At 65.4% G+C, this 27,076-nt stretch overlaps 1 protein-coding gene across 1 annotated transcript in view; it reads right to left on the bottom strand.

The window, feature by feature from the left end:
* The window catches only part of DIAPH1 (diaphanous related formin 1), a 111,743-nt gene that overhangs the window by 13,695 nt on the left and 70,972 nt on the right, over nucleotides 1-27,076 (bottom strand). Inside the window, exons 19-26 of the mRNA XM_075900019.1 lie at nucleotides 14,892-14,987; nucleotides 14,693-14,787; nucleotides 14,414-14,515; nucleotides 7,544-7,783; nucleotides 7,319-7,448; nucleotides 5,563-5,686; nucleotides 1,083-1,248; nucleotides 813-948 (exon numbers count right to left, since the gene is read on the bottom strand). Coding sequence (XP_075756134.1) covers nucleotides 813-948; nucleotides 1,083-1,248; nucleotides 5,563-5,686; nucleotides 7,319-7,448; nucleotides 7,544-7,783; nucleotides 14,414-14,515; nucleotides 14,693-14,787; nucleotides 14,892-14,987 — 1,089 coding nt within the window. The remainder of the gene's footprint in view (nucleotides 1-812; nucleotides 949-1,082; nucleotides 1,249-5,562; nucleotides 5,687-7,318; nucleotides 7,449-7,543; nucleotides 7,784-14,413; nucleotides 14,516-14,692; nucleotides 14,788-14,891; nucleotides 14,988-27,076) is intronic.

Here is a 27,076-nt window from a genome sequence, read left to right as displayed (position 1 = left end):
CCCGGCCACCTGGCTGCGGCCCACAGGCGACATTTCTGCTAATCTTTTCCTTGCACGTGGGGAATCGCTTTCTGATGTGCCCCGAGACGTGGCAGGAGCAACACAAGCCCTGGCTCTGGGCGCTCTGCTAAGCAGCCGGGCGGCACCTGGATCTCTCCGAGCGGCCGCACAACTGGCCGGTCAGAGCTCTTCATCGGGCCTGCGGGATTGCTAGGCCAGCGGCGCAGCAGGACACTGGCTCTCTGGTCCCACATCCCTGCGGCCCCGGGGGCCTCCACGCGCCGGCCCTGCCACGGCTCCCACTGCCTGGGAACGGCAGCGGCGCGCAGAGCAACCTACCCCCCAGGAACGGGTGCCAGACATGCCTGCCTGAGCCCCACGGCGCTGCCCCCCGGAGCCGCCCAGGGTAAGCCGGCTGGAGGGGCCACACTCCCCCGGCTGTGCCAGCCCGACACACAGGGCCTGCCGTACAGGTTTCCAACCCAGACGTGCTTTCCCCATCCCTGCAAGAGAGCGAGCAGAGACGCGGGGAAGGAACACAGGCCGCCCCCTCCCTTCTGGGCGGTGCGTTCACGTTACAGGGTGGCTGGCGGGCTGGGAAGGGAAGGGAAGGGAAGGGAAGGGAAGGCCTGTGCAGCGCTGGGGGATGGATGCGTCCGGATCAACCCAACCCTGAAGCCGCTGCTGCTGAAAGCCGAGGCGCGCACACACTTACCCCCCAGCAGCGGGCTCCAGCACCCCTCCCACCTGTACTGCTGCTCCAGCTTTGCAGTCAGCCCAGAACCTCTGCTGCCCTCCCCAGCCTCTCGTACCTGCACTCATGTCTATCAGCTGCTCTCTCTTCTGCTGCTTCTCCAGTCGTTCCTTCTCTGCCTTCTCCTTGGCCAGCTTCGCTCGGCGCATCTTCTCCTCTGTCTCCCGCCGCTTCTGGTTCTCCTTGACAGCTTGCTGCAAAGGGGAGGAACAGCGGTTTGGGAAGTGGCTGGGGGGGTTGCTGGACAGGCAGAGACAAGAGGAGGAAAGGTCACGCCGAGGGGTGTGCAGGGTGGGACGCGCTGAGCCAGGAAAGGCCCCGTGCTCACCAGGAACATGTTCCTGAAGTTGTGCAGATCCACGAAGAACTCCTCCACAGACACTTTCTTGGGGTCGAACAGGAAGTACTGGCCCATCTCCTTGTAGAGGTTCTCCATGTTCGAGTGCATCATTCGCAGCTTTTCATACTGCTCCTGCGCGTCCCGCACAAAGAGGTGCAAGCGGAGAGTCAAGGTTACAACCAGCTGCTCTGTGGAACCCCCAGGTGAGGGATGGCACCGGAGTGCCCAGTACCCTCTCCTCAGGGGGTGGCAGGGTTGTTGGGGTTCAGGGTCCTGTCGGGGGGGCCAGGCCTGCAGGGTCACCTCAGGCAGCGTATGAGTCTGGCTTGCCTCCGAGTCTGCTATGGAGACAGCCACCAACATGCACCAGCAAGGACATGGCTCTAGTCTGCACGGACGCACACAGCTGAAGCCCGCCTCCATCTCTCTCAAAGCAAGGGCAGGCAGCCAGCCGGGAGGCACGCGAGGATCGTGGAGAAGGGCAGAGGGAAACATGAGACTAGAGGGGCGCCTGCCCTGACCGGAGTGTGACCTCACCCCTCCCATGGGGCGCAGGCAGTGGGACGCAGCCCCTGGCCATCGGCGCGGGACAATCGTGCCGACTGAGGAGGGATGGGAGCACCGGGAAAGCCAGCTTTGCGGCGTCAGAGTTTGGGATAGGTGCTGCTGGAGGCGAACCCCGCTAAACACCCCTCTCTGCCTGCGTGGCAAGAAGCGGGGACGGGGTCCCGGGGGCCCCAGGGTCAGTGTGTGCATTCAGGGGGAGCAGGGAGCTGTAGGCGAGACTGTGCATGGGACGCACTGCACTTCCACACACCGTGCTGCTCCTCCTGCGGTGCACCACCCCTCCCTGCTGCCCCCACCCCGACAGCTCCCCAGAAATCCCGCAGCCGGAGCCCGGCCACCACCCTACAAACAGCGCACCCACAGCCCTTGCGTGGGCCACGTGGCCACAGGGCGGATCCACGTCGCAACCCCCCTCTCACAGCACGCCTGAGGCAGCCAGTGCCCTGGAGCGAGCGCTGCCCTCGCAGCCACGTGTGTTCTCGCATGGGTCAGCACTGGGGCCTGGGCTGCAGGGTGCAGCGTGATCCCATGGAGAATGACTTGTGAGCGCTGCCCTCGCAGCCACGTGTGTTCTCGCATGGGTCAGCACTGGGGCCTGGGCTGCAGGGTGCAGCGTGATCCCATGGAGAATGACTTGTGAGCGCTGCCCTCGCAGCCACGTGTGTTCTCGCATGGGTCGGCACTGGGGCCTGGGCTGCAGGGTGCAGCGTGATCCCATGGAGAATGACTTGTGAGCACTGCCCTTGCAGCCACGTGTGTTCTCGCATGGGTCAGCACTGGGGCCTGGGCTGCAGGGTGCAGCGTGATCCCATGGAGAATGACTTGTGAGCGCTGCCCTTGCAGCCACGTGTGTTCTCGCATGGGTCAGCACTGGGGCCTGGGCTGCAGGGTGCAGCGTGATCCCATGGAGAATGACTTGTGAGCGCTGCCCTTGCAGCCACGTGTGTTCTCGCATGGGTCAGCACTGGGGCCTGGGCTGCAGGGTGCAGCGTGATCCCATGGAGAATGACTTGTGAGCGCTGCCCTCGCAGCCACGTGTGTTCTCGCATGGGTCGGCACTGGGGCCTGGGCTGCAGGGTGCAGCGTGATCCCATGGAGAATGACTTGTGAGCGCTGCCCTCGCAGCCACGTGTGTTCTCGCATGGGTCGGCACTGGGGCCTGGGCTGCAGGGTGCAGCGTGATCCCATGGAGAATGACTTGTGAGCGCTGCCCTCGCAGCCACGTGTGTTCTCGCATGGGTCGGCACTGGGGCCTGGGCTGCAGGGTGCAGCGTGATCCCATGGAGAATGACTTGTGAGCACTGCCCGCACAGCCACGTGTGTTCTCGCATGGGTCGGCACTGGGGCCTGGGCTGCAGGGTGCAGCGTGATCCCATGGAGAATGACTTGTGAGCGCTGCCCTCGCAGCCACGTGTGTTCTCGCATGGGTCAGCACTGGGGCCTGGGCTGCAGGGTGCAGCGTGATCCCATGGAGAATGACTTGTGAGCGCTGCCCTCGCAGCCACGTGTGTTCTCGCATGGGTCAGCACTGGGGCCTGGGCTGCAGGGTGCAGCGTGATCCCATGGAGAATGACTTGTGAGCGCTGCCCTCGCAGCCACGTGTGTTCTCGCATGGGTCGGCACTGGGGCCTGGGCTGCAGGGTGCAGCGTGATCCCATGGAGAATGACTCGTGAGCGCTGCCCTCGCAGCCACGTGTGTTCTCGCATGGGTCGGCACTGGGGCCTGGGCTGCAGGGTGCAGCGTGATCCCATGGAGAATGACTCGTGAGCACTGCCCTCGCAGCCACGTGTGTTCTCGCATGGGTCAGCACTGGGGCCTGGGCTGTAGGGTGCAGCGTGATCCCATGGAGAATGACTTGTGAGCGCTGCCCTCGCAGCCACGTGTTTTCTCGCATGGGTCGGCACTGGGGCCTGGGCTGCAGGGTGCAGCGTGATCCCATGGAGAATGACTTGTGAGCGCTGCCCTCGCAGCCACGTGTGTTCTCGCATGGGTCAGCACTGGGGCCTGGGCTGCAGGGTGCAGCGTGATCCCATGGAGAATGACTTGTGAGCGCTGCCAGCACAGCCACGTGTGTTCTCGCATGGGTCAGCACTGGGGCCTGGGCTGCAGGGTGCAGCATGATCCCATGGAGAATGACTTGTGAGCGCTGCCAGCACAGCCACGTGTGTTCTCGCATGGGTCGGCACTGGGGCCTGGGCTGCAGGGTGCAGCATGATCCCATGGAGAATGACTTGTGAGCGCTGCCAGCACAGCCACGTGTGTTCTCGCATGGGTCAGCACTGGGGCCTGGGCTGTAGGGTGCAGCGTGATCCCATGGAGAATGACTTGTGAGCGCTGCCCTCGCAGCCACGTGTGTTCTCGCATGGGTCAGCACTGGGGCCTGGGCTGCAGGGTGCAGCGTGATCCCATGGAGAATGACTTGTGAGCGCTGCCCTCGCAGCCACGTGTGTTCTCGCATGGGTCGGCACTGGGGCCTGGGCTGCAGCGTGATCCCATGGAGAATGACTTGTGAGCACTGCCCTTGCAGCCACGTGTGTTCTCGTATGGGTCAGCACTGGGGCCTGGGCTGCAGGGTGCAGCGTGATCCCATGGAGAATGACTTGTGAGCGCTGCCCTCGCAGCCACGTGTGTTCTCGTATGGGTCAGCACTGGGGCCTGGGCTGCAGGGTGCAGCGTGATCCCATGGAGAATGACTTGTGAGCGCTGCCCTCGCAGCCACGTGTGTTCTCGCATGGGTCAGCACTGGGGCCTGGGCTGCAGGGTGCAGCGTGATCCCATGGAGAATGACTTGTGAGCGCTGCCCTCGCAGCCACGTGTGTTCTCGCATGGGTCAGCACTGGGGCCTGGGCTGCAGGGTGCAGCGTGATCCCATGGAGAATGACTTGCTTCTAAGTTCGGCAGCTTCTCCTTCTCTCTCGGTCTCGTGGCTAGATGTCACTGCCAGGCCCTGCTCCCCCTTCAGTTGTAACGCTAAGGGGCAGCCCATGTCTGCAGCACTAAGCTGTCTTCTAGAAACTACTGATCTTGTCTGGCCCGCCGTACAATGGCGCGGTGCGAGTGGCAGCCAGCACGGATGCCCAGGTGATCAAGAAGAAGTGGCACTTTGAAGATAACAAGGAAACACGCACTCTATCTTGAGGCTGAATTAAACTGGCAGCACTGACGAACCCTGGAGACAGGCAGAGACCCCCCAAGAGCGAGACAAGGCCGGGCAGCCTGACACTCCCCATCAAAGGGTAATTCCCAACACCACAGACTACCACCTCCTACGGGTGGAGGACGGCAGCCTGACACTGCAATACCCACAGACCCCCACGGGAACCGACATGGATAAGAAGGGGGGCTCTGGCCACGGGACTCCGGGTTCAGTCCTGCAAGCCAAGCCTCAGAGGAACCCCGACTCCTCGCTCAGCCTTGCCTGGCCAGTAGAACTGACTTGAGCCACCATGGACCGGTCACTACGCACCATCTGCAGGACGGCCGTGTCCGCGTCTTTGTGCTAACTGCGTCTCTGCTGTATTCTCAAGAAACGCGGCGCGGTGCCTTTTCCCGACACAGATCCCCTGTGCTTCTTATAAGCATGACACCCTCAGCACAGGGATGCCCTGCATGCCAACCGTCACCCGCCTGGGGCACATGCCAGCACCCTGCAAAGTGCCCAGGATCCGGGGCATCCCCTTGCACGCAGCACCGAGGACCTGGCACAGCGGCGATTCCTGTGACACAGGGAGTCTAAACGATGAACCAGGGATCCCCTCGGTCATGCACAAACACGCCTGGCCCCAGACCATGTCAGAGACGTCCTCTCCCACAGGAATGGCACGTGCTAGCTCCCCACGGCCTGGCCTCCCTTCTGCATTAGTACGCATGGGCCCCACGGTCCTAGGGGGAAAGGATATGCTCATTTTTTCCACAAATTTGTCCTTCTTGTCCGTGGCAGCGGGGAAATTCTCGACATCGCGCTGCAGGTCTGCAATCTGCTTCTTCATCTGATCCAAATTCTTCTGTAAATTCTCGGCCGAGACTGAAAGAGACAAGGATGGGACGATATTCCCAGCACATCCAACAAAGCCGAGGCCTTGCCCGCAATGGCATTTTACACAGCGCTGCAGCTGCAGCTTTTCGAGAGCCCTGCAAAACCTGCGGCTACTCGCTTCTCAGCCACAGACCACGTGCACAGAGCGGGCATGGATCTCGCACGGGGCTCACCCCGCTGAGAGCCAGGCAAGCTCAGCCATGCAGCGGTGCTGTGCCTGGGCAGCTCCTGGGGCCTTGGCTGTTACTCCCGGACATGTTGGGGCGCACAGCTGACTTGTTTCTACAGCCAGCACATGGGCGATGGCTGCCACACACGGCCCATTCCCCCTCTCCTTTCCCACGGGGCCACGCAAGGGATGGCGGCCCGACTCTGGGCCCACTGTGCTGCTTTTGTGCCCTTCTTGTAACACCAAGGGCCCGCAGGCTGCCTCAGTCTCCCCAGCCTAGACGCGCTGCACCAGCTTCCTTCGCACCCCTGGCCCGGGAGAGCCTCGGCGTCGGCCAGAACAGTCCCTCAGCACCACAGGCAGCTTGTACCGCCCCAGGGGTGCACAAAGGGAACACCCCAGCGCCCCGGCCCTGCCCCACACAACACAGGGCACAGCAGACACAGTGAGGCCCTGCGTCTCTGGCGTGTCAGAGTGGGGAGGGCGGAGGGGGACACGGGGGCAGGCTACGCAGGGGCTGCAGGACTGGGAGGGATGCCGGACCCCAAGGACACATCTGCAGTCTGCACCCTGCTGCTCTGCGCACTCGCCTTCCTCTCCACAGCCCATCTCCCCCAGGACACACGGCAGGACAGCTGGAAGAAGGCTTGCATGAGTGCAGGGAGCTTCCCTCACCCCCTCCAGCCCACGGAGAGCAGCCTTCCTCTTACCTCCCACAGGAACAAAGCCAGTCTCCATGCCCCCCACCCTCAGGAAACACAGCTCTGCCTCTCAGCAATTCTGACATCACCCGTACCCCTCTCCTCCCATGCTACAATGACTACCCTACGGCCTCCGCATACATCCATGGGATGCCCACAGCTTGAACACTGAGGGCAGAGGCTCACCGGCTCACAAGAGAGCTCTTGGCATTGGAAAAGGCTCCGAAAAGGGCAGCAAGCCAGTGAGGGGTTTGGATCGGCTGCCACGTGAGGAGAGACAAATAAGGCGGGGACTGCACAGACTGGAAGAGAGAGGACTGAGGGGGTAGGATTCCAGCCTATCAAATCATGACTGGTGCGGAAAAAGTGAATAGAACTTTTTACTCCTTCCCATAACACAAGAACGAGGGTCACCAAATGAAATTAACAGGCAGCAGGTTTAAAACAAACCAAAGTAAATATTTCCTCACAGAACACACTGTTAACCTGTGGAACTCCTTGCCGGAGGAGGTTGTGAAGGCCAGGACTATAATAGGGTTCAAAAGAGCTAGATAATTTCATGGAGGTCAGGGCCATCAATGGCATCTCTGGCCTCTGTTTGCCAGAAGCTGGGAATGGCGACAGGATTCCCTGGTCTGTTCGCTCCCTCCGGGGCACCCGGCACTGGCCACTGTCAGAGACAGGACCCTGTGCTGGATGGGCCTTTGCTCTGACCCCGTCTGGCAGTTCTGATGGTTTTATGACAAATACCTCGACTAGCTTTCTCCACGTGGATCAGCTCATCGGGGAACTTCATGACCTCCGGGTACTTCTGCTCACACAGCTCAGTCAGGAAATGCAGCAACGTTAACTTCTGGTCAGTGGACTTGGTGTCTCGGAGCTGGGAACGAGAAACGTGGCGATGGGAAAGGCAGGGCGGAGAACCCGCTGCGGTCTGCGGTCCCTGGCCCGGGGAGCGAGTCCCTGCCCACTCACCTTGCAGAGGAAGCTAATGTTGAAGCCAAAGGCGCCAGCGTTCCTGGAGCCTGCATTCATGTAGTTGCCCACCAGTAAGGTGATCTCCAGCAGGCTGGAAAAGCTCTGGCTTTGGCGCACCTCCTCGCAGGCCGCTGTCACCGAGACAATCTCAGGCTTGATGTTCTCCACCTGCTCATTAAACTGCAGCTTGAAGAGGATGGCATGGAGCCGGGGCCGCAGGCGGGAGACGGAGCTGATCTGGGGAGGGAAGGGGACAGGGACAGGGTCACACAGGGAAGGGCCAGGAAAGAGGCCTGCTCACCCGGCACGGTGGCCTGTGCGCTACCTGCTAAGGCCCGGGGCCACTAACCACGCTGGCTCCCAGCCGCACGCAGGCTCCGCTGGCCGGTTAACCGACGCTGCAGTGCCCACATGGCAAAGCACAGCCAGTTCTGCCAGGCTTGTGAAATCCAGGGCTAGATCACACAGAGGAGGGGGATGGGCACGCAGCCAATACACCCCGGGAGCTCCAATTCTAAGGCCCCAGTTCCAGAAAGCATGACAATCGGCCCCAAAGCCCTGCTGGCCCGGGGCACCCGGAGGCCGTGCGTTAGGGGCCCCCAGCCAGGCCGCGCTGGCCGGGGGCACCCGGAGGCCGTGCGTTAGGGGCCCCCAGCCGGGCCGCGCTGGCCGGGGGCACCCGGAGGCCGTGCGTTAGGGGCCCCCAGCCGGGCCGCGCTGGCCCGGGGACACCCGGAGGCCGTGCGTTAGGGGCCCCCAGCCGGGCCGCGCTGGCCGGGGACACCCGGAGGCCGTGCGTTAGGGGCCCCCAGCCGGGCCGCGCTGGCCCGGGGCACCCGGAGGCCGTGCGTTAGGGGCCCCCAGCCGGGCCGCGCTGGCCCGGGGCACCCGGAGGCCGTGCGTTAGGGGTCCCCAGCCGGGCCGCGCTGGCCGGGGACACCCGGAGGCCGTGCGTTAGGGGCCCCCAGCCGGGCCGCGCCGGCCGGGGTCACCCGGAGGCCGTGCGTTAGGGGCCCCCAGCCGGGCCGCGCTGGCCGGGGACACCCGGAGGCCGTGCGTTAGGGGCCCCCAGCCGGGCCGCGCTGGCCCGGGGCACCCGGAGGCCGTGCGTTAGGGGCCCCCAGCCGGGCCGCGCTGGCCCGGGGACACCCGGAGGCCGTGCGTTAGGGGCCCCCAGCCGGGCCGCGCTGGCCGGGGACACCCGGAGGCCGTGCGTTAGGGGCCCCCAGCCGGGCCGCACTGGCCCGGGGCACCCGGAGGCCGTGCGTTAGGGGCCCCCAGCCGGGCCGCGCTGGCCCGGGGCACCCGGAGGCCGTGCGTTAGGGGCCCCCAGCCGGGCCGCGCTGGCCCGGGGCACCCGGAGGCCGTGCGTTAGGGGCCCCCAGCCGGGCCGCGCTGGCCGGGAGCACCCGGAGGCCGTGCGTTAGGGGCCCCCAGCCGAGCCGCGCTGGCCGGGAGCACCCGGAGGCCGTGCGTTAGGGATCCCCAGCCGGGCCGCGCCGGCCGGGAGCACCCGGAGGCCGTGCGTTAGGGGCCCCCAGCCGGGCCGCGCTGGCCCGGGGCACCCGGAGGCCGTGCGTTAGGGGCCCCCAGCCGGGCCGCGCTGGCCGGGAGCACCCGGAGGCCGTGCGTTAGGGGCCCCCAGCCGAGCCGCGCTGGCCGGGAGCACCCGGAGGCCGTGCGTTAGGGATCCCCAGCCGGGCCGCGCCGGCCGGGAGCACCCGGAGGCCGTGCGTTAGGGGCCCCCAGCCGGGCCGCGCTGGCCCGGGGCACCCGGAGGCCGTGCGTTAGGGGCCCCCAGCCGGGCCGCGCTGGCCCGGGGCACCCGGAGGCCGTGCGTTAGGGGCCCCCAGCCGGGCCGCGCTGGCCGGGGACACCCGGAGGCCGTGCGTTAGGGGCCCCCAGCAGGCAGCGCTGGCCGGGAGCACCCGGAGGCCGTGCGTTAGGGGCCCCCAGCAGGCAGCGCTGGCCGGGAGCACCCGGAGGCCGTGCGTTAGGGGCCCCCAGCCGGGCCGCGCTGGCCCGGGGCACCCGGAGGCCGTGCGTTAGGGGCCCCCAGCAGGCAGCACTGGCCCGGGGCACCCGGAGGCCGTGCGTTAGGGGCCCCCAGCAGGCAGCGCTGGCCGGGGGCACCCGGAGGCCGTGCGTTAGGGGCCCCCAGCAGGCAGCGCTGGCCGGGGGCACCCGGAGGCCGTGCGTTAGGGGCCCCCAGCAGGCAGCACTGGCCGGGGGCACCCGGAGGCCGTGCGTTAGGGGCCCCCAGCCAGGCAACTCTCCCCACCAGCAGTAGGAGCCCGCAGCAGGGTTACTCAGACGTGAATATTTAAACAGCACCAGAGGTGTTGGCTTCCCCGGGAGCATCAAATCTGGAGCCAATGGCAAGAGACTATCCCGGACGCAGCAGGACACAGCAGCTTCCTGGCAGCCTTAGTCTCAAAGCCGCCGGCTGCTGAACAGCACCGCCCTGGCAGCCCGCTCGAAGCCCATGGAGCGTCACGTGGCCCAGCGCAGGTAGCTACTGACCAAAGGCTGCTCGCCGCTCAGGGCAGCCAGGCACGTCCTTAGACACGTCCGCTCTGGCCCAGTTCTAGCGTGGCGTCCAGTGCAGGAGCGTAGCCGGCCTACGGGGAAGACGTCCAGAAGGGAGATGGCCGGGGATGGGTCTTACAGCATCGTGGGCAGGAATTGACTCAGATCGGCCATGGGCCTAGGAGGGCGAGCTCGGATCCCGAACACTGGGTGACTCACAGACCGTTGGGCAAAAGACTCGTGGGAACCAGTTTCACCAAACGGTGACAGAATCACCAGTCACTGAGGAAGTTACTCATTCTAGGGACTAAATGCACCTCAGCTGCAGAAGACGAAAACCCGGATTATCAGGAACAAGAAATGCTCCACAATGGCAAGGAGAGGCCACGGCCGGGACACCGCAGCCTGCGACAGGACCACGCAGAAACGCTTCCCTTCAACCATCGAAGAGTCTCCGGTTCAGCGCCACTGACTTGGAATTCAGCCCCAATTTCCTTCTGGAAACACTGGCAGGAGCACGGCTAGTTCGCCCGGAAGCACCAGACACCCCGCTGGTGGGCCCCACCCAGGATAACTAGGATCCTGTAACCCAGGGGTGGGGAACCTAAGGCCCCCCGCTTGCCTGGATCGGGTTCCTGGGGCTCGGGGCTCCAGCCCCCTCTGCTCTCCACCCAACTGATTTTTCTGTGGGCCAGCGGCCCCCAACCCAAAAAGGGTCCCAGCCTTGCTGTAATCCAGTCCTTGGCTTGATTTCTACAACAGAACGCGGGGGAGAAGGACTAGCATTGGCCGTAGCACGGCTTGGGGCAGCCACCCCACGCCCTGCACTTTGGGAGGCCCGTGGGGGGCTGCCCCAACGGTCCTATGGACGGGACACACGGGGCCCAGGGCAGCAGCCGGGAGCAGACTGCTCCGCTCCGTCGCCCATCCCCGAGCCTGCCAGGCCCCGCGCCCCTAGGGTGAACGGTGTGTCTGGGGCAGGGCACTGGCTCAGCTGGGTCAAGTCTGGGAACAAGGAAGGGATCTGTCTGGGCTTCCCACGCAATGGGCCGTGGCCGGGCGGCCGTGCCGACTGAACGCTGCCCTGCTGAGGCTGCCGGGCACCTGTCGGCAGCACAGGGGCCCAAGTGCTGCAAGAGCAACCCCTCAATTCTACGCACCTCACTGGACTCTGCTGCCACGACGACCGGCGTGCACCGCCCACCAGGGCCCCGCTATTGCTCTCTGGCCCCCCCTCTACCGGCCAAAGCAACCAGCCCCAGGCCCCCTCTTCCCCACGTGCCAGGGTCCCTGCTGCCGCAGCTCACCTCCTGGCCCGCTGCACTGGTCTCCAGCCTGCAGGCGTCTCTCCCCATGCCCTGGACCCATAAAGGAGCATGGACTCGGATCCAAGTACCGCCCCTTTTGTGGGGAAAGCTGCAGGCAGGGTCCAGCAGCGCCACAGCTGGGAAACAACCATCAGGCGACAGACATGGGATCTGGCAAGGGGGGCCATGGCGGCGTGAAATGCGCCTGACCGGCGTGGACTCGGCCGGCAGGAGGCGCTAAGTGGCTTCCCTGGGCAATCCCAGAAGGTGGCCAATGCGATTTCCACACGGCGCTTATGCAAAGCCCAGGCTTTGGAGCGGTGCAGGAGAGGCACTGGCTGGAAACGGCGGGACTGCCCAAGCGTGGGCTGAAGCCGGACAGGAACTCGCCCCTTGCTAGTGCCGCCCGACGGGCCGCGCTAAGAACACTCCGGCTGGCCGGGTGCTGCCATGCACCGCTGCAGCCCTCGGACGCAGCACAGGGCCAGTCAAGAAATCATTGCAGCACCAGGCACATCTGAACGTTGACAGGGGGCCAAGGGCCTGGCAGCCTAAAACCAGAGCGGACCAGTGGGCTGACAGATTTGCACTTGGGCAGCCCCCTCCACGGGCTCTGGTGCCAGGCTCTGTGCAGACCACGGAGGCGACGCTGCTCACGTCGCTGACCTCTTCTCTGCTCCCACAAGGCTCCAAAATGGATTCAAACCCAGAGGCCGGATTCTGGAGCACACCCCCCCGCGGGGGGGACTGTGCAGCACACGCCATGGCTGCAAGTGAGCTGAGGAAACCCAGGAGCAATCCTGGTCCTCCCCCCCGAGCTTCTCTCCCGCTGCCGGACTGGGACTAGAACTTCCGAAGGGAGCCCAGGCGTGAGGAACCGGGACTCCCTGCTCTCGGCGTGGTGGCTGAGGCGATGGCGCGGGCAGCGGAGTTCAAGCGTTGTGGAGAGCGGAGGCCCGGGGGGCCCTGCTGGCTGCCTCTGGAAAGCCGCTTCCCCCGCAGACTCGGATGGCTTGTAACGCGAGGGCCGAGCCCTCGCTCTGGACGCAGACAGGAGGCAGTTACCGCTCCCGTCACAGGCTGCCACGGAAAGCGGGAGACCGGACCATCACAGAGCCGTTCTGTGCTCGGGGGGACACCTCTCCGGAGGGGAGAATCAACACTGCTCTGGAGAATGAACGTCAGCTCCTGCCCTGGGGCATTTGGGCGGAAGAAGATAGCGTGGTGGTACTGGGACCATGGCTACACTCAGGTCACAGGGTCCAGGAGCAGGCAAAAGGCCCAGCAAAGCTTATTAGTTCAGAATACCTGCAATGTACCCCAAACCATTTCCGACCGCGTGTCCTGAGGGGTCTCTGCCCCTGAAGCCAGACGAATTGTGCCAAACGCGAACGAGAAGGAAAAGAAAACTCAAAATGTCACGTCGGAGACAGAAGTTCGAGGCCCCGGATCCAGGAGCTTGCATGGAGACCCTGGAGTTAGCGCAGAGAATCCGGGGGGCGGCAGCAAATCGCGAACGAGAAGGCTACGTGGCCCCCAAGTATCACCAGGAGCCCTCTGCTGCCGCGCTGTCTACAGCCAGGTCCCGGACTGGCGCAGCATGGCCAGCTGGAGCAACGGCCAATGGCGCAAGCTTCTCTTCCACCAGCCCTCCCCAGCAAAGGGATCCAGCAGCCGCCCCTTGTGCAGAGGGGAACTGGGGTCTATACGTCCGGCCCCGCAAGCGGAGAGATACCAGCCCCTCTGAGCACACAGACAAGGCTCTGCTGCCCCTTGGACTGGAGGTCAGTTTTAGTCGGGGCCAGTGTCCCTCCAGCGTCCCCGGCGGCTAGCCAGCCAGGGGCTCAGGGCTTCCTGCACGGAGCTGAGGAATCCCCTGCGAAGCTCTGCCGCGGCGCAGCTTGGAGGGACGCTGCTCAGAACGACAGCGGAGACAGCCTCCTCCGCAGGCCAAGCGGCCCAGAGCGAATGGTCTCTAGCTAGGCGAGCCACGCACTGCGGAGGGCGTCTGCACACGACGCGCTAGCGAACCGCTATCCGCACGGGGAACCAAGGAGTGCGACTCCCCCAGCTACTACTGAGCACAGAGGAAGTGGGACGCTGGGGAACGGGAAATTATGGCCAGATACTCACCGCCGAGTAGCAGTCTGAGGTGGGCCAAGCTACACCACACGCAGCTGCTTCCATTCCCCTGCGCTGCTTGGAGTTCAAACAGCCCTCGCGCGGCCCATGCACAACCAGCACCCAGGCTCCAGCCACCAGAGAGCCCCAGGACCCGAGTCTGGGCCTGCATACGCGGCGAGGAGTCCTGTGGCACCTTCCAGACTCAGGTCGATTGGAGCACAAGCTTGCGTGGGCAAAGACCCACTTGGTCAGATGCCTGGAAGCTGAGGCTCTTCAATGCAGCTCTGCCACCTTTCTCCATTTCTGTCCTTCGCTTTCAGCCCCCTCTGGCTTCTGAGAGCCAGCACCAAACTCCCCCTGCTGCCATCAGCCGCCAGCCCACTCCGGCAGGGCCCCCGAGCCCAGCTAGCCCCTCCACGGGCTTCAACAGCTTCTCCCTCCTCGCAGGCAGCTCTCACGACCGACTCCCTGAGGCCGGCGGAGACAAGCCACGCAGCTCCAGTGACGTCAACTGGAGCCGACGAACTCTGCAGCGATTCTGGGGGGGGCCCCCAGCGGGAGGTCGATGGGAGCAACGCTCCTTCGCCTTCCCTTGTTCCCCGCGACGGGGAGAGCCCTGGCGCGCAGGGCGCCCTCAGTGGTTGCTTTAGTGGGTCTCTGCCAGACCCGCTGGCCGAACCCTGGGGGACCCTCTGCTCAGTGGAGACCGGCCTCGGTGCTCTGCAGGTCTCCCTCCTAGGCCCAGCCAGAGGGGGAGCTGCGCTAGGGCCCCCCAAGGCGAAAGGCGGGACTCGCTGAGGCGGGAGGGGAGGGGTCAGACGAGGGAAGGGACGCGCCGCAGGCCTGGGGGGAGACGCCAGGCCCTGCGCACGGGAGCACTGCACGATGGCGTGGGCAGGACACTCACCACAACCCCAAACTGCTCCGGCTCGGCCAGCTCGCTGTATTCATCTCCCAGCTCTGCCAGCATCTTCAGCTGCTCCGGCTCAGGCATCTGCTTAATCAGGTTCTGAGGGCGAAACGGTGCGGCCATGAGGCCCAGGCAGGCGCAGGAGAAGGTGGGGCCTCCACGAGCCCTCAAAAGGAGGCCATGCTCTTAGGGAAGACTGATGGGCAGAGCTCAGCACAGCAAATGCAAGGGCCTCCACTGCAGGGAAAGCAACGAGCCTCCCCGATCCTCACTCACCTGCACCATGGACTCCGTCAGCACAGCCTCGTTCACCTCCAGGATCATGTTCTTGATCTCCTCGTAAGGCATACGGAAGGAGCCCAGGAAAATTGCTGCCAGGGTCCAAGAAGAGACACAAATAAATGGACGGGGACAGTCCACCAAGCACTACAGACAGGGCCCCGCCGGGCTCGGCACGACCCCCGCCCACACTCACAGAGATTCTGGGCACTCTTGGAATCCAGCACTTTCAGCTCTTTGACCTTTTTCTTCTGCACACTCTTCTCCTGGCTGCCCTCCTGCTCTTGCTTTGCTGCGCACAGGAAACGGGGGTGAGTAGAGGCGAGGGGAGCCAGCAGCCACCCGCACAACGGCCCGCTGTCCAGCCCACGCTCCGCAAGGCGCCGCCCAGGGGCAGACGCAGCCTCGACTCTCCCGCACAGGAGGGGAACCCCCTCGCTGGAGGACACGGGCTGAGACGTGGACGAGCACGGAGACCTTGGGATGGGTGACAGCTCCGACCGAACCCCCCTCTGGCACTGGCAACAGCTCTAACATCCCACCAGGGGGCTGGGGAATCTTCCGGGCATTACTCCCGGGACTTGGGGCTCTGGGGTCTGAGGACTCCTTACAACGAGCTTGGCTCCGGCCCCAGGATCCCCTCCCCTTCTCAGAGATGCAGCAGCTTCCCCGGGAGTGAGGACTCAGAGGCACGCGCCCAGACCCCTAAGAGCTCTCTGCTTTATTTGCTGCATGTGACATGATGGCCGGGAAGACTGATTCAGGCTCTCCCCCGGGACGGGAGCAGAGGCAACACGAATCCTCGATTAGCAACAGCGGCAAGCGGACGGAACGAAGGAAAGAACTTTGGCCTCTATTATGCACCACATCCTCCGTCTGTGTCAGCTGCACAACGTATCCGCGCTGCCTGTGTGCTTGCTTCCAAGTGACGCAGCGGAGCGCCCGGAACACCCCGCCAGACAGGGCCTTGCTCAGAGTGACGTTTGGAGAGGCAGCTGTTCGCCATTTAATGGAGCCCTGCTACTTTCATACCAGCCTTGATTTCTCATTCCTAGGTACTAAGTGAAGCACCTTACAAAAGTCGGGGAATTTCACTGAACACTATTATAACTGTCAGCAACTAGAACCGTACCCCCATCCCCTGCCCTAGCTCCCAACCCAACCCCCGCACCCCTCCCGTACCCCCATCCCCTGCCCTAGCTCCCAACCCAAGCCCCGCACCCCTCCCGTACCCCCATCCCCCGCCCTAGCTCCCAACCCAAGCCCCGCACCCCTCCCGTACCCCCATCCCCCGCCCTAGCTCCCAACCCAACCCCCGCACCCCTCCCGTACCCCCATCCCCCGCCCTAGCTCCCAACCCAACCCCCGCACCCCTCCCGTACCCCCATCCCCCGCCCTAGCTCCCAACCCAAACCCCTGCACCCCTCCCGTACCCCCATCCCCCGCCCTAGCTCACAACCCAACCCCTGCACCCCTCCCGTACCCCCAACCCCTGCCCTAGCTCACAACCCAACCCCTGCACCCCTCCCGTTCCCCCATCCCCCGCCCTAGCTCCCAACCCAACCCCTGCACCCCAGTCCAATGCCTCCTTTACCCAAAGCTCCCTTCTGCCCCCGACCTCCATCCCAGACCCCGCACCTCTGCCATTAACACCATGGAAGAGTGCGGCCCTCGATCACTTTCCAAATTCTTAGAGTGCCCCCCCCCCAATCAAAAATGATTGCCCACGCCTGGTCTGCAGGCTCTGGCGTCCCACGGGCTCTGCTGCCCTGCCGGCCGGCCGTTCCCAGCCCTCTGTGCTGGGGCTCTCTAGTCCGGCAATGTCCGAGGTCCTGCTGGCCCGTGGATATGGCCAGACCAGAGTCCTGGGCCACAGTGGTTCAGCCTGTAGTCCGGGGTCTAATGACCTGGCCTGGCTCGGGGGGACTACGCACGACCCGAGGCAGGAGAAGGCTGCAGCGCCGAGCGCACTAACAGTAACCTGCCCTACAACACGCTGGGCAGCAGGAACATGAACTGCCCCCCGGCCCAGTCCCACTGGGACCACACGGAAGGGACGAGCTGCATCTCTCAGCCATGACGGTGCTTTCCCTGGATCCCCTCCCCCTGCCGTGTGCTCACACAGACAGAGCAGCTACTGAGAGAGTCCCTGACCTCGTTTTCTGTGCACGCGCACGAACGAAGGGCACCGCCAACCAGAGAGGCTTACAGGAAAAGCAGCTACTCTGAAAAGTGCCAGCGGCCAGAGGGCTCTGTGGCTGCGGAGAGCACCCGGCCCGTGTTCCTGGTGAGCGCTCTCACGAAGGACTTGGGGGCAGCCAAAGGGATCATGCGTAAAGAAAAGGGGAAGTGCGCAGCCCTGGCCCTAGGAGACGCAGCCCAACGCTTGGGGCTTTAGGGCAGAACTGTACGAAGCACCCTGGAGAATCAAGCGGGTCGGGTCAGTGCGGGCTCAGCATTCGACAGCACAACTGCGGGGACCAGCTACTCTGCAACGGATGTTCCCATCGAAACCCTGAGCAACACCATCGGGGAGACAGCAGCTGCTCTGAATGTCTCTGCCGCTCGCCCTGCCACACAAGTCACTGCAGCTCTGCACCAAGCCATGGCCGACGACCGGGGCACCTCTGGTACAGCCACATCAGCTCCAGCCCGTTAATCGCCACGCCGCAGGCAGACACCCAGCACTTCAGCAATTTCCCCTCACCCCTTCACGTCAGCCCATTCCCACCCAGCAGGACGCTGCCATTAGCCTGCACACACACAGCCCAAAGCCTGGCCATCAGTAAAGACAAGGGAACCCTCCCCACCTCACCTGCCCTGAGCTCAAAGCCATCACCCATCTGGAAACGCTGACCCTCTCCTCTCCACGGCCGAGCTAGGCCAGTGATGGCCATCGGTGAGCCAGGAGAAAGAATACCAGGGCCTCCTTCAAAGGGGGGTGGGCCTCTGCCCCCCAGAGGACCTTGTGTGACGGCGCGTTGGGGTCCCCCGACTCCTGCACCCCCGTAGTGGCCGAACAGACTCCCCCAGCCAGTAGAACAGGGGGAGTTTATTGCTTCTCCAGGATACAGCACGGCACAGATGGAATCTGGTTCCAGGGCAGGCCTAGGATGCCTCAGCCCCCCTTGAGATGGGGGACACTGGGCCCCTAAATCCCAGCCCCTTTCCCTAGGCTGCTTCCTCGATGATACCAGACCGAAACTAACTCTCTTCCAGCCCTGCCCCCAGCCAGGGGCGACATCCCCCTTCGTTTGTTGCGCTCCCTGGGGGGTAGCTGGTCGGACAGGTTGAGAGACCCTTGCCTAGTGACTCATCCCGTCCTGCCGGGCCGTGGTACAGACAGTAGCCAGTGGGGGTCACCCCCAGCCCCAGCCTAGCAACCAGCCAGGTACCCCCCCCATACGTCACACCTGGCTACAGAAATCAATGCCTTTACCGCCCAGTCTGTGTAATGCACTAGGCTTCGCTGCAACTGCTACAAAGGAGCTGAAGCAACAAGCGGCATTTGCAACAGCAGCGCGAAGAATCGGCGAAGAATCCCAAGTCCTGCTCTCCTACTGGGCAAGACGCCTGGCACACGAGGACCGGGCTACTCCCAGACCGGCTCCTCTTCAGTCCCCCGACACAACCGCTTTTCACAGGGACTCTGTAGCTAGACACACCCGGTCCGGAACAGGACCCCCGCTGCAGCACCGCTTGTCTGAAAAGCCCCTCCACAGACGCATCTCGGGGGGACTGTGCTCGGCCAAAGAGTCTCCCTACAAAGCCGAACGCCGAGGACTTCGTCCAGGAGCAGCGTCCCACTTCAGGCCACAGCGCCTTTCTAGGATGCTAGGCAGGAGGGGCTGTCCGAACGAAGCCTTCGCTATGTGTGGCGCAGAGCGTGGGCACGGCAGGAGCCCTGGGAGTTTTCCCAGCACCCCGGGGAACCCCCAGGGGAGTAGTTAACTGTGCTGGGCGCATGGCTCCCCACGCTGCAGCCCGGTTACACGGGCACCTTCCAGTGCGCTGGGGGTGGCGAGTGGGTCTTCACCCCGAGCCCCAGAGGTGCCGAGCAGTCGTAGCCCACGACGGATACAGCACACCCCCTTCACCTTGGGCCCCACAGGGACAGAACCCAGAGCCCCCCTGGCCTGGAGACCACAGGGGCAGAGCCCTCTCTTCGCCCATTTGGGCTCTCTGCTGGGGGGCCCAGGGCTCCCCGTACAGAATTCAGCTGCCGACTTCACCACCGTGCTCCAGACAGCACGCCGCTTTCCAAAGCCCAGCTCGCCCCCGCTGTCTGCTCCTGGGCGGAGCACGCCCCCCGAAACGCCACGGCAGCCCTTGAGGCGCGGGAGCAGAGCACTGAGACGCGCTCACGTGCCCTGGCCCCTTAGCGCAGGATCCTGGAGAGCGCCAGGGCAAGAAGCCAGCTGCGCCCCCCCAGGCAGGAAAGGCAGTAACACCTTGAACCCCCAGGCAGCTGGAACAAGGCAACTCTGGTGCCCAGGCCCCGCTGGGGGGAAGGGCACCCTGGCGGACAGCTCCGCACCAGCCCTGCCTGGGGAGCAGAACCCCGCTGCCCTCCACACGGTGGGACAGGGCACCCCGGCTCTCGGGGGAGTCCCGCGGGTGCGTAACTCCGGCTGTTCACTGCCCTTTCCTGTCTCCCTCAGTGCAGGCAGGGCACAGCCTCTGGCTCTGGTCACCACCGAGCGCTGCCTGTGCTAGCCCTGAACTCAGCGTGACTGCAGCTGCAGCAGCAGCTCTGCCTCAGCCAGCCCCAGCCCCCTGCAGACTCCGCCCTTGCTCAAGCTCTTTATTTTCTGCGTCATGAACACAAAATGGGGACGAGGGAGAAGGAAAACATCCTGCCTAAAATGGCCGACTGCAGCAGGAAAGCGAGCAAATCGCACGGCAGTGCAAGAGCGCCCCCTGCTGCTGGAAAAGCCACACGAAGGGGCTGCTGACGACAGGCTCACAGACCCAGAACCCAGGGCGGGCAGAGCCCTCCGCAGGCACCGGGCCCAGCCCCGACTCAGTCCTCCCAGGCAGGGCTCTGTCCAGCCGGGCCTGAAACCCCTCCGGGGATGGAGACCCCTCCCCCTCCCCAGAACCCAGCCCAGCGCTTCCCACCCACCTCGGGAAATCGTTTTTCCTAATATCCAGCCTGGACCTGCCCCCCGCCACGGGAGCCCCTTGCTCCTCGTTCTGCCCCCCCCCCCCCCCCGCGAACAGCCGCCAGCCTCTTCGGAGCCCCCGTAGGGCGCTGCAGGCTGCTCTCAACCCCCCTCCCTCGTCTCTTCTGCAGTGAACAGCCCCAGTCCCCCAGCCTCTCCTCGTAGGCCAGCGCTCCAGCCCCCGGGTTTCCCTCTGGACCCTCTCCAGTGCGTCCACATCCTCCCTGTAGCGGGGGCCCAGAACTGGGCGCAACACTCCAGACGTGGCCTCGCCCGGGCCGAATAAAGGGGAATAATCACTGCTCTGGATCTGCCGGCAACGCTCCTCCTAATGCCCCCCAACCTGCCGTTAGCCGGCTGGGCTACACGGGCGCCCTGGAGACATCTCCAGCGTCTCATCCCCTGCAATGCCCAGGCCCTTTTCTTCCCCAGGATGCTATCTGGAGAGGCTTCCTGTCTGCACTCTGCAGGAAGGAGACCGGACGGAGAGCGCGAGCTCCGCTAACGGCTGGGCCAGAGCCCCTGGAGCCGCGGAAACTGATTATACCCCCAGACAGCGCTTAGGGCTATGCGAGTGGTAACGTTCCCTACTGAGGGGTGCAGGGGCATGGCACCCGCCACTCCAGGCAGAGACCCGGCGTTCCCTTGCCAGAGCGCGACTAGACTCAGCTCCACGGCCACGATGCTAAGGCCTGCCCCCTCCTCCCTGCGAGGGTGTGGGAAGCAGTCCCCGACCCTCGGCAGTGCCCCCATCACGAGCTGGAAGAGAAGCCGGCCCAGCAGATTCCAACAAGCCCTGCAAATGCCAATACAGCCCCGCCGCACACCCCAACTCTCAGTGACCACATCACCTGGGCGCCTCTGGCTCCCGCCCCGGCCCACGCGCCTTATCATAATCATATCTGGAGACGGACCATCTCAGAGCTGGCGGGACTCGAGAGGCCACTGAGCCCAGCCCCCTGCCCTCGCGGCAGGGCCAGGCACCATCCCTGACAGATTTGCCCCAGCCCCCTAAACGGCCCCTCAAGGGCTGAACTCACAAGCCTGGGTTCAGCGAGCCACTGAGCTCTCCCTGCCCGCCGCGAGCCCATCCGGTCGCAGCACCGCACCCCGCTGCTTGTGCTGCTGCGCTGGGGCCTCGTGCCCCCGTGGACCCCAGCTTCTCCCCTCCCATGAGCGCAGCTTCGGGGGTTCGGGAGCCTGGGTCCCAGGACAGGGTGGGGGAGGAGGAAACTGCCCACTCTGGCTCTCCCGGAGGAGCGAGACTCGCACCTGCTTCTCAGCCAGGGCCCGAGGACGCCGGGACGTTTGGCACAGAACAGGGGCTGGAACCCGCTCTCGGCTCCCTCAGTCCCCAAAGCCTGACAAACCAAGCTCCCCGCAGGCCAGGCTCTCAGGCGCTTAGCGCAGGGACAGCGTAGGCCTGGACTCGGCGCACATCACAGCTCCGGCACTGTGCGCCCGCGGGGGGGCACTGCGCGGGGGAGGGGGGGCACTGCGCGGGGGAGGGGGGGGCACTGCGCGCCCGCGGGGGGGCACTGCGCGGGGGAGGGGGGGCACTGCGCGGGGGAGGGGGGCACTGCGCGCCCGCGGGGGGGGCACTGCGCGCCCGCGGGGGGGGCACTGCGCGAGGGAGGGGGGGCACTGCGCGCCCGCGGGGGGGCACTGCGCGGGGGAGGGGGGCACTGCGCGCCCGCGGGGGGGGCACTGCGCGCCCGCGGGGGGGGCACTGCGCGCCCGCGGGGGGGGCACTGCGCGCTACTGAGCAGAGGGTTTGGACAAAGATTCATCTCTCTCTCTGCACCGAAACACAAACCCAGAACAGCAGCAAAGCAGCAAGTGCACCGGGCCCAGCACCCAACGCTGGCAGCCCCGCCCTGGGCCGAGCCCACGAGCACTGTATGGACCACTTCTGGCAGGTGGCCTCTTGCCAGGGAAGCCAGCCTTCGCGGCTGTCCGCACACACGCAGCGCGCATGGGGGGGGTCCTACAGCCAGGCCCCGGCGGCGCGCGAGACCCGCGCTTGGGAGACTGGGCGGGCGCTGGCAGGCCTGGGCAGGAGCAGGGTGTGGCACTCGGTGCTTTCCAGAATTACTGCAGGGATAGGGAGAGGCCCCCCAGCACAGCCCAGGCCTGTCTGCTGAGCGCGGCTGGGATGACTAACCGCTGCAGCGACCGGCTCGCCCAGGGTGACTCAGCAGGGCAGTGCTGGGAAAGCACAAGAGAGGTTCGGGTGGGGCACGGGGGAGACTCCTGGCACGGCCGCCTGGAGCTCTGCTAGGCTGATCTGGGGCAGCAGCAAGAGCATCGGGGCCGGGGCCCTGCGGTACCCCCGGCACCTCCACACGACTGTCAGGCACCAGCACAAGCCCTGCCAAACGGCACAACGGGAAAGCCCCGGGGTAGAAATGCCCCCCCCCCCCCCCGCCCAGAGCAGCAGATGGAGAAGCCTCCCGAGCACAAGGAAAGGAGACAAAACTCCCTGTCAGGCTCCGAAGAGACACAAAGGGCCCTTGGAACACGGCCCGGGCTGCTCAGCCCCCGCCTGGCCGGGGGCTTCCGCATGAAAGAGAGGGCCAGATGGGCAGGGGCGAGCCGGCCAGCGCGGCAAAGCCTTTGTCTGCGCAAAGCCGCTTTCCGCTCTTTGTCTGGGAGGGAAGCCAGCTGAGGGAGCGGGGGCGGAGATGGAGAAGGGCTGCATCATTGCCTGGGTAGGATTAGCTGATGACCTCCTCCTCCAATCCAGCTCCTCTGACATCACTGCTAGAAACCGGAGCCAGCCTGGCTCAACTGCGCACATCTGGTGGCTGCGAGGAGCAGTGCAGGCTGAGGGATGCATTCAAAGCAAGGGGACCCCCGCCCTCCGGTTCCAGGGGTGGCCGGGCTAGTCTGCACACAGCCAGCAGTCGCAGCACCTCCCAGACTAAGAGCACGGCGCTGGCGCCATCGGGAACATGGCTGTGCCACCCGACGACGGTTGGTTTAACCTCCCAAGGAATACCCGGGCTGCCCAAGCTACGGGTCCTCGGGCCGCCCCGGAAAGGCCCAGGGCCAAGGAACCCCAGCGCAGAGCAAAGCCCAGCAAGGAGCCGGCTCGGGCTGTTCACGATCAGCCTTCCAAGCAACGGCCCTGCTTGTCACACCACTGGCCAGGACCGCGGGAGCCCGCGGAGCCGGGTCACGGGCACCACGTCCCTGCAGGCTGCCTGGCACCTGCCCTGGCATTCCAGCGGTGCGGGGAGCCGCGCTCCGGGCACTCAGGAGCCCACAGCTCCGGCGTGGGGGCTGCAGACTGCATGTCGCAGGCGGGAGCTGCTCGGCTGCCAGCTTCCCAAGGGAAAGGAAAGAGGCCGGAACACGCGGACCTGGCTCAAGGACCTCTCCCAGCCCAGCCACCCACCTCGCACCGTGCCCCGCACCTCGGGCGGCCACCCCACAGGCACAAGGAGCACTGCGCAGCCAGCTGTGGGTCTGGCTTTGTGGTGGGACGAGCAGGGCGCTGGGCTGGGCTGGCCTGAGTGCCACGCCGGGGCCTGGCTTCCCGCGCTGCCAGGCAGGAGCATCCCGGCGAGAGCCCCACAGCTGGCACGAGACGCAAGGCCTCTCGGCGAGGGCTCGCTTGCTTACGGGGGAAGAGTCTCAGCCCAGGCGGGCCTGGCCAGGGAGCACAGGGCACTAAGGCCGGCACCGCCCGGGGCCCCAGCAGCAGAGTGCAGCGTGCAGGGCTGACAAGCAGACCAGGAACACGCCCCTTGCCCGCTGTCCTAAGCCACCGGTTCCGCCGAACCAGGCTCATTTCCAGCAGCCCCACACCTGAGGCTTGAAAGAACAGCAGAACCTGCTGGGAACTCACCCGTCAGCCTCGGCGGGAGTCACCTAGCAGACGGTTCTGCTTCCCCTCGCTCAAAGCAGGACTAGCCAACACGGTGTTAAAAACATCAGCGGCCACCTGCCCTACTCCTGCCGTGGCCCTCACCAGCAGTGGCACATCTGGTGCCCCAGCTGCGAGCCAGATGTTTGCAGGCTAACACCGCGGCTAACGGGTTTCCCAGGCCGCACAGTGAAATGGACACAATTCTGCCCGTTTTACTCTGTACAGCAGGGAAAGCGACAGGAAATCCCAGCGGCCCCACGTAGCTGCTTGGGGAAGCCACAGGCAACAGAGGGCTCCCCAGACGGGTGGGCCACCTAGCCTGGCAGAGGAGTCCTGGGCTGGGTTTCCGACCGATCAGACACGGGCCGTGCAGAAGCAGACGTGAAAGAATCTCACGGTGGGGGGGATGTGACCATTGGCTCTGCCCACCTTCCTGTATCGCTCCCTGGTGTGCAGGTGCCTGGGACCGGGCCAGTGCTACCTTCTAACCCTTCTGCAGCCAGCGTGGCCCATGTCAAAAGACTCCTGGGTGCCACCTGTGCGGGGTGGCGCTGTCCTCGTGCAACGTGTGCGAGCCCTGCCCCCAGGCCCCCGCTGAGCGCTGCCGTCTGGACCCAGACATTGGGCACCACTGGGAAAGCCCCTAAAGCCACTTAGAAACCGAGACTCCCCCTTGACAGCTGCTGAGGCACCGGGTTCCGGTGAGGCGGCCCCCCGGACAGGCTGTCTGGGATTGGCAGCCTGGGGGCGAGCTGGGACTGCGGCCACAGGGATGCCTGGGCGGGTAGGATGAGCTGGCCCTTGGGCAGGTGTTGTCTGGGACCGGTGCCAAAAGCTGGGCAAGGTGGGCCCGTGTGGCTGGAGCGCTCGGGTGGCAGCGGCAGATGCACAAAGCCCCCGGACACGCCTCACACGGGGCACCGTGCTTGGAGCAGGGCTGGAGTCCTGTGCCACGCAGAGCGCCGGCCGGGGGCTGCCGGAGCTGCTAGGCGAGGGCCAGGGGGCTGCTGTGCTGCTGCGGAGCCTCACGCACAGCAGGGCTGGGACTTAACCGGTAACCCCGCCCGCACGGGCAGCACTGCCTACGGGCAACCGGGCGGAGCTGCCGCGGGCAGGAGGCTACTCTGGCCGGGGTGCTGGGGCAGCCCCTGCCTGTGGGGCACCCAGGTCTGCCGCAGGCAGGGGCGGCTCCAGCCTGCTCCACCGTGGTAGCATGGGCTCTCTGCCCGCCCCCGGAAAGAGACGGCCGCACACGTGGGTTGTGCCCACGGAAGCTCATGCCACCTATAAACCCATCCCCACGCACCCCTGCCAGCCAGCCGGCCGGCCGTCCCTCCCCACGCACCCCTGCCAGCCAGCCGGCCGGCCGTCCCTCCCCACGCACCCCTGCCAGCCAGCCGGCCGGCCGTCCCTCCCCACGCACCCCTGCCAGCCAGCCGGCCGGCCGTCCCTCCCCACGCACCCCTGCCAGCCGGCCGGCCGTCCCTCCCCACGCACCCCTGCCAGCCAGCCGGCCGGCCGTCCCTCCCCACGCACCCCTGCCAGCCAGCCGGCCGGCCGTCCCTCCCCACGCACCCCTGCCAGCCAGCCGGCCGGCCGTCCCTCCCCACGCACCCCTGCCAGCCAGCCGGCCGGCCGTCCCTCCCCACGCACCCCTGCCAGCCGGCCGGCCGTCCCTCCCCACGCACCCCTGCCAGCCAGCCGGCCGGCCGTCCCTCCCCACGCACCCCTGCCAGCCAGCCGGCCGGCCGTCCCTCCCCACGCACCCCTGCCAGCCGGCCGGCCGTCCCTCCCCACGCACCCCTGCCAGCCAGCCGGCCGGCCGTCCCTCCCCACGCACCCCTGCCAGCCAGCCGGCCGGCCGTCCCTCCCCACGCACCCCTGCCAGCCGGCCGGCCGTCCCTCCCCACGCACCCCTGCCAGCCAGCCGGCCGGCCGTCCCTCCCCACGCACCCCTGCCAGCCAGCCGGCCGGCCGTCCCTCCCCACGCACCCCTGCCAGCCGGCCGGCCGTCCCTCCCCACGCACCCCTGCCAGCCAGCCGGCCGGCCGTCCCTCCCCACGCACCCCTGCCAACCAGCCGGCCGTCCCTCCCTCCCCACGCACCCCTGCCAGCCAGCCGGCCGTCCCTCCCTCCCCACGCACCCCTGCCAGCCAGCCGGCCATCCCTCCCCACGCACCCCTGCCAGCCAGCCGGCCGTCCCTCCCCACGCACCCCTGCCAGCCGGCCGGCCGTCGCTCCCTCCCCACGCACCCCTGCCAGCCAGCCGGCCGTCCCTCCCCACGCACCCCTGCCAGCCGGCCGGCCGTCGCTCCCTCCCCACGCACCCCTGCCAGCCGTCCCTCCCTCCGCACGCACCCCTTCTATCTATCTGTCTCAGTCTCCAAGTTGCTTCAGGGCCACTAAGTTACAGACTAACACGGCTCCCCCCCATTCATTTCACAGCGTTTGTAAAGCTGCCACGGATGCATCATGGTGCTGCCACCTCAGTGTTTCATCTTCCCGCTGTCCCCAGGATTGTGTTGCAGGGAGCATGGCCAGGAGTTCAGAACCAGGAACATTAGCTCATCTCCGAATTGTTGCATCCCCCAGACTGGGCAGTAAAAGAAAGGCCAGGCAAGCCCAAAAGGTCCATGTGCCACCTGGCGTTCCAAGGGAGAACTGCACGCTGCCCAAGGAGTTCTGAGGAGAGGCTTCACCACCACACGAAGGGATCTCCAAGGTGCTGTTTCGTTTCAGACCAATTCCACAAGCCAAAGGCACAGAGACTGACGGGAACTCCACTCGGCTGGGAGGGGCCGACGGTTCTTGGTGTCTGTGCAGCATCTGCTCTTAATGCTCCTCCTCCCCTAGTGCAACCCACTGGTTCTCAGCAGCCTCTCAGCCTCTCACAGACTGAGCAGCTAAGAGACTGGCTGTTGGTTTAGGTGTTCGCTGCTACAGACTGGCTGTTGGTTTAGGTGTTCGCTGCTACAGACTGGCTGTTGGTTTAAGTGCTCGCTGCTACAGACTGGCTGTTGGTTTAGGTGCTCGCTGTTACAGACTGGCTGTTGGTTTAGGTGTTCGCTGCTACAGACTGGCTGTTGGTTTAAGTGCTCGCTGCTACAGACTGGCTGTTGGTTTAAGTGCTCGCTGCTACAGACTGGCTGTTGGTTTAGGTGTTCGCTGCTACAGACTGGCTGTTGGTTTAGGTGTTCGCTGCTACAGACTGGCTGTTGGTTTAGGTGTTCGCTGCTACAGACCGGCTGTTGGTTTAGGTGTTCGCTGCTACAGACCGGCTGTTGGTTTAGGTGTTCGCTGCTACAGACCGGCTGTTGGTTTAGGTGTTCGCTGCTACAGACC

This window comes from Pelodiscus sinensis, chromosome 17 (genome assembly GCF_049634645.1).
Source record: "Pelodiscus sinensis isolate JC-2024 chromosome 17, ASM4963464v1, whole genome shotgun sequence".
Lineage (NCBI taxonomy): Eukaryota > Metazoa > Chordata > Testudines > Trionychidae > Pelodiscus > Pelodiscus sinensis.
The sequence above is the reverse complement of the archived record's forward strand: the minus strand, read 5'-3'. Positions and strand labels throughout refer to the sequence as shown.